The sequence below is a fragment of the Platalea leucorodia genome, assembly GCF_965183815.1.
Source record: "Platalea leucorodia genome assembly, chromosome: 22".
NCBI lineage: Eukaryota > Metazoa > Chordata > Aves > Pelecaniformes > Threskiornithidae > Platalea > Platalea leucorodia.
In genome coordinates, this window is record NC_138844.1 from 1780506 (window position 1) to 1787224 (window position 6719).

A 6719-nucleotide genomic window follows, 5' to 3' on the forward strand; every position below is an offset into this window, starting at 1 on the left:
ATTTTGCTTGGGAGGTGAGTCTGTTGGAAAATTAGTGCCCGCGTGCAGTGACTGTGGGCCTGGGGCGGTGCAGGAGCAGTATAAAAGCGGGCCCTTCGCCTCACTCTCTCATCCACTCTTCTTGCCTCCACCTCCCTGGGAAGAAGGTGAGTTTGGAGCCCTTTCTCTTCTTCCTCCTCCTCAGCCTGCTCCTCCTTCTGCTGGGTACTGAGGCTGCTTGCCATGGGAGAGGGAAGGGAGCAGAAGGTGGGACATGCAGAGAGGCTGATGCTTGGCTGAGGTATCTCCTGAGCTATGCGCTAGGTGAAGACCTCCCTGGGCTTAGTCACTTTTGGTGAAGCTCTTTTGCGCTGACGGAAAGGGGCAGCCTTGGGCTGGGGGGATAGGCTGCTCTTCAACCACCCCTCCTCCTCTCATTCCCCCTGCCCTCTCTCTCCCAGGCGCACCTCCAGCCCCAAGACATGTCCTGCTACAACCCGTGCCTGCCCTGCCAGCCCTGCGGCCCCACCCCGCTGGCCAACAGCTGCAATGAGCCCTGTGTCAGGCAGTGCCAGGACTCCACCGTCGTCATCCAGCCCTCCCCCGTGGTGGTGACCCTGCCTGGACCCATCCTCAGCTCCTTCCCGCAGAGCACCGCCGTGGGATCCTCCACCTCCGCTGCCGTTGGCAGCATCCTCAGCTCTCAGGGAGTGCCCATCTCCTCCGGGGGCTTTGGCCTCTCGGGCTTCGGCAGCCGCTACTGTGGCAGCCGGTGCCTCCCCTGCTAAAGCTGCTGCCTGCACTGAGGCCTCCACTCGGATCGACCTCGTTTCCCCCTTTTCACTCATTAAACTGCTGCTGCATCCCAGCCTGCGCTTCTCTCTCATCCTTTCCCCTAAAGATGCTCTCCCATGATGCCCACGCAGAGACATGTTCCTCAGGGCTGGTTCTGGGAGGGGCGTGTTGGGGATGATTTTGCACTGATTGTCAACCCAGGCTTGCAGTCAGCATGTTTAGTTGCGCACCGGGTGATCCTCTAGTTTCTAAAATTGTCTGCCTTTCTGCATCGCGGTGGAATTACCCGACATCGTTCAGTCACTACCATCCACTGTGTTGTGCACACCTCTTCTTTTTCCTTGGAAAGCTCAACACTGTGATGCAAGTAGTCAGCAGGGAATGTGGTATTGACAAGACATAGGCACTAGCTTCCCAGGAGAGGCCAGGACAACCCATCCTCACCATAGCATTCTCAAAGGAACAGAGGAACACAGTGCAGTGGGCTGCCTTGACAGCCGACCATAGTAGAATACAATCAGAGAATGGTTGTGCTTGGAAGAGACCTTGAAAGATCATCTAGTCCAAGCCCCCTGCCATGGGCAGGGATATCTGGCACTACCTCACGTCCCTCAAAGTTCCGTTGAACCTCACTTTCAACACTGCCAGTGATGGGGCAGCCCATCATTCTCGGGGCAACCTTTTCCAGTGTCTCACCACCCTCATCGTAATCCATTTCTTCCTTACGTCCAAGCTGCATCTACCCGATTTCAGTTTAAAACCTTCTCCTGTCCCTACAGGCCTTGATAAAATGTCTCTCTCCAACTTCCTTATAAGTCCCCTTTATATATTGAAAGGCTGCAATAAGGTCTCCCCAGAGCCTTCTCTTCTCCAGGCTCAACAACCCCACCTCCCTCAGCCTTTCTTCATAGGACAGCTCTTACATCCCCCAGATCATTTTTGTAGGCCTTCTCTGGACCTCAACTGGCATGCTCATGCACAATTTTTCAACCACCAGTGTCTCCAAGTCCTTCTTTGCAGGGCTGCTCTCAGCCGTTTATCCTCCAGTCTGTATTGATATGGAGGATTGCCCCAACGCAGGTGCAGGACCTTGCACTTGGCCTTGTCCAAGTTCCTGAATTTCACATCGGACCATTCCTCAAGCCTGTCAAGATCCCTCTGGACAGCATCCCTTCCCTCAAGCGTACCAGTTGCACCCCTCACCCTGGTGTCATGCACAAACTTGATGAGGGCGCACTCAGTCGCACTATCCATGTCATTGGTGAAGGCAGGAAACAGTCTTGGTCCCAGGACGGACCCCCGAAGGACACCAGTCGTCACTGGTTTCCACTTGGACCTGGAGACGTTGACTGTAACTCTTGGGATGCAGCCAAAGTGCTGTGCTTCAAATGTGTGCAGAAACAGTGCAGACAACACACCAAAGCTTTAGCTAGTTCTGCACAGTGCTTGCTCACCATCAAGGCCGTCTCTCTTTCTCACTCTGCACCCCCCACAGCAGAGGCTAGGGGTGGGCAAGCACCGGGGAGGGGACACCACCAGGACGGCTGACCTGAATTGACCACAAGGCTATTGCATGCCACATAACATCACGCTCAGCAATAAAATCTTGCGCAGTCTTTCCAAAGGAGCAGCTCTTGGGAGAATGCACGGGCATGAGTCTGCTGCTGCTAGGTGGTGGGTGATTGCCTTTGCACCACTTGGTTTTCTCCCTTCTTTCCCCTTCCCCTCTTAGACTGGCCTGATCTCAGCCCGAGGGTATTTCGCTTTCTTGCTCTTCCAACTCTCCCCCCATCCAAATGGGACAACGGATTGAGAGAGCTGCTGCGGGGTGCTTAGTACTAGTCAGGGGCAGCACACCACACAGGCCCACGGGCAGCGCATGCCCTCCTTGCCCTGCTCCTTCCCTCTCTGTGCCCAGGCTTTCCTGGGAATGTTTCTGCAGAGAGGGGAGCAGGGAGAGACCCGCGCCAGGAAGAGAGGCAGCGGGTGTGGGCTGAGTGTCTCAAAGGGCTGTCCAAGAGCTCTCCAAAGCAGTGCGCAGACCAGCAGCAAAGGCTGCGGAGAGACTTGCCGCCGACAAAGGGGAGCAGCTGAACTGCTGCAGGACACAGCCGCGCGAGATGATACTTCTCCACCCAGAGCCCTGATCAGAAGCTGCCTTGGTAGTAACCAGCCCTGTCTCCCCACGAATCCTTCGGCCCCTGACAAGCAGGGCCACGAAAGGTGCTTTTGCGGCAACCCCATCAAAACAGGTGCGACTCCCAGCACTCTTCCCGCACACCAAGGACTGTCATCAACATCCTGGGCTATATGAGCAGGCGTGCAGACAGGAGAGCGATGGGAGTGGTGATCGCCCTCTGCTCAGCACTCACCTGACGCCATCTAGAACACTGTTTCGCGTTTTGGGCTCTAATGCAAGAAAGACCTTGACTGAATGGAGGGAGTTCAGCGGAGGGTGGGCTGGATGGTGAGGGGGCTGGAGCACTTGGTTGGGGAGGAGAGGCTGAGGGCACAGGGCTCGCTGAGCACGGAGAAGAGAAGGCTTTGGTGGGAGACCTAAAATCATCTCTGCAGTAGCTATGGTCATTCAACTGCCTCGGGTCACTCTGTCCAGCCCCAGAGAGGCACAGAAGTTCAGAAAGCAGATGGTCACACTGAGCATGGCTAAGCATATTCGAAGCAAGCCTGTGTTAACAATCACGGCAGAACCACCTCTAATGACCTCCTCCCAGACCCACCCCTGAGCAACATCTCTCTTCCTGGGCACCTTGGCAAAGTGTCTGCAGGGGAAAGGACGAGGCAAAGGCATGGGCTGGCATGCAGCAGAACTTTAATGAGGCAAGAGGGAAATGAGGTCAAGACGGGTGCAGGTCCCCGTGCAGGGAGCACCAGGGGCATATATGAATCGGCGCCCCATGGCTGTGGCAGAGATCCCGCCAGGTCTCCATCTGCCTGCCCCAGAGACAGAACAGGGCCAGCAGTTCTGCCCTAGGCTGGCTTTGTGGGGCTCACAGCCCACGGGAGTGCAACAGAACAAGGACACAGGAGGGAAAGGAGAGAGCGGAAGAGGGAAAGGGAGGCATGGGCCATGCTTTCGGAGAGCCCAGGCTGGCCCCGTCCTTTTGCAAGGGGTGCTGGCGTTGCTCAGTTCCTCAGGAAACAAGTCGATGCTCTGTCCCCAGTCCGGTACCATCTTGTGGGTCCCTGGGGGCCTTCCCCAGGGCCATCGCCAGCAGCTTTAGCAGGGGAGGCAACTCCTGCCACAGTAGCGGCTGCCGAAGCCCGAGAGGCCAAAGCCCCCGGAGGAGATGGGCACTCCCTGAGAGCTGAGGATGCTGCCAACGGCAGCGGAGGTGGAGGATCCCACGGCGGTGTTCTGCGGGAAGGAGCTGAGGATGGGTCCGGGCAGGGTCACCACCACGGGGGAGGGCTGGATGACAACGGTGGAGTCCTGGCACTGCCTGACACAGGGCTCATTGCAGCTGTTGGCCAGCGGGGTGGGGCCGCAGGGCTGGCAGGGCAGGCACGGGTTGTAGCAGGACATGTCTTGGGGCTGGAGGTGCACCTGGAAGAGAGGGCAGGGGGAAGCAGGGCAGGGGCGATGGGTGAGGAGCAGCCTGTCACCCCACCGCGAGGGAGAAAAACCATGAGCTGGAGACAAGAGCTAGAGGCATTTTAGGGAGGCTCACAGGCTTCACCTTCCCCTCAGCCCAAAACAGCCCTGCCAAGTGCGACCAAGCTCATCGAGGTCCCCGTCTAGCCCATCGCCCACTTCAGCCAAGCATCAGCCTCTCTCCATGCCACACCTTCTCTTCCCTTCCCTCTCCCATCATAGGTAGCCCCATGACCCAGTGTAGGACAAACGGCAGGTACACACTGAGAAAACCCAAAGGAAAACGCAGAGGAGGAAGAGAAAGGGCTTCAGACTCACCTTCTTCCCAAGGAGATGGAGGTGAGAAGAGTGGATAAGAGAGTGAGGAGAAGGGCCCGCTTTTATACTGCTCCTGCACCGCCCCAGGCCCACAGTCACTGCACGCGGGCACTAATTTTCCAACAGACCCACCTCCCAAGCAAAACATCTTACCTGATGCCACAGGTTGTGGTTTGGTTTCCGTCAATGCTGCCATTTCATTTCCTCATTGCTGACATGCTTGGTGTGCCATGCAGGCTCCTTTCATGTGCTAGGATGAGAGGCCCAAGGATACCCCGGGCAGGGTCGTATCATTGAGGGCACAAGGTGCCTCCTAACTGCTGGAGGGGTCCACCTGGCATGGAATCATAGAATCATAGAATGATAGAATACCAGGTTGGAAGGAACCTCAAGGATCATCTAGTCCATCCTTTCCAGGCCAGAATTTGCACGGTCTACACAAGATGGCCCAGCACCATGTCCAGCTGAGTCTTAAACGTGCTCAGTGTGGCGGAGTCAACCACTTCCCTAGGGAGATTATTCCAATGGTTGACTGTTCTCGTTGTGAAAAATTTTCCCCTCGTGTCCAGTCGGAATCTCCCTGGGATTAACTTGTACCCAGTACCCCTTGTCCTCACCATGGGACTCCTGGTAAAAAGGGAGTCTCTGTCTTCTTTTTAGCTCCCCTTTAAGTACTGGCACATGGTGATGAGATCACTTCTAAGCCTCCTTTTCTCAAGGCTGAACAAGCCCACTTCTCTCAGCCTGTCCTCATATGGCAGGCTTCCCAGACCCTTGACCATCTTGGTGGCCCTTCTCTGGACCCCCTCCAGACTCTCCACATCTGTTTTCTATAACGGGGACCAGAACTGTACACAGTATTCCAGCTCTGGCCTGACAAGCGCCGAGTAGAGTGGGATAATGATTTCTTTATCTCGCCTGGTGATGCCCTTTTTGATGCAACCCACAATCCTATTGGCCTTCTTGACTGCAGCAGCACACTGTTCACTCCGATTGAGCTTCCTGTCCACCAGGACCCCCAGGTCCCGTTCCACAGAGCTGCTCTCTAGCCACGGGGATCCCAGTCTGTTCTGCACTCCTGGATTATGTTTTCCCAGGTGCAAGACCTTACACTTGGCCTTGTTAAACTTCATAAGGATCGTGTTAGCCCACTCTTCCAGCCTATCCAGATCTTCCTGCAGGATGGCTCTCCCTTCCAGAGTGTCCGCTTCCCCACTCACTTTGGTGTCATCCGCAAACTTCATCAGGCTACGCTTGATCCTGGTTTCCAGATCAGTTATGAAGGTATTGAATAGCCTTGGGCCCAATATCGATCCCTGGGGGACCCCACCTGTGATGGGTTGCCAGTTTGAAAAAGAGCTATTTACCACCATCCTTTGGGAGCGGCCCGTCAGCCAGTTCCTCACCCACTGCACACACCACTTGTCTAGGCCATAACGCATCAATTTCTCCAGGAGGAGGCCGTGGGGAACCATATCGAAAGCCTTAGAGAAGTCCAGGTAGACAATATCCACCGCTTGCCCCATGTCAACCGAGCAGGTCACTTTATCATAGAAGGCCACCAGATTTGTCAGGCACAATCCGCCCTTGGCGAAGCCGCATTGGCTTTTCCCAATCATGTGCTGCATTTGACTCATGATGGCCCCCAGGACAATCCGTTCCATAACTTTCCCGGGCATTGAAGTAACACTGATGGGCCTATAATTACCCGGATCCTCCCTTGACACCTTCTTGGAGATAGGGGTAACATTCGCCTTCCTCCAGTCCTCTGGGACATCCCCTGATCTCCCCATAGCTTGAATCAGGCAAAGCATGTGGAGGGCAACAAGAAGGTCTTCTTCCACGTAGGTCAGCAGCAAAAGCAAGCCTTGGTCAAAGGCAGCCCCAACCCTGAAGGGGGCAGCTTCCCTGGGGACAGGGCTTACAGCAAAGGTGGAGGTAACTCCAAGGTTTCTTTGCCTTGGTCTTGCTCTGGCAGGGTTTGCTGTCAAGAGATCGCTCTCCTGACATTTTC

At 55.7% G+C, this 6719-nt stretch overlaps 2 protein-coding genes across 2 annotated transcripts; one reads left to right on the forward strand and one right to left on the reverse strand.

Moving 5' to 3' along the window:
* Positions 1-461: 461 nt before the first annotated feature.
* LOC309599838 (feather keratin Cos1-2-like) lies at positions 462-767 on the forward strand (the record flags this gene model as incomplete). Its single annotated transcript, XM_082331678.1, has 1 exon — positions 462-767. The coding sequence occupies one exon, from the start codon at positions 462-464 to the stop codon at positions 765-767; it is 306 nt and encodes a 101-aa protein (XP_082187804.1).
* Positions 768-4012: 3245 nt separating this feature from the next.
* On the reverse strand, positions 4013-4318 carry LOC309599863 (feather keratin 1-like; the record flags this gene model as incomplete). Its single annotated transcript, XM_082331729.1, has 1 exon — positions 4013-4318. The coding sequence occupies one exon, from the start codon at positions 4316-4318 to the stop codon at positions 4013-4015; it is 306 nt and encodes a 101-aa protein (XP_082187855.1).
* Between the last annotated feature and the right edge of the window lie 2401 nt (positions 4319-6719).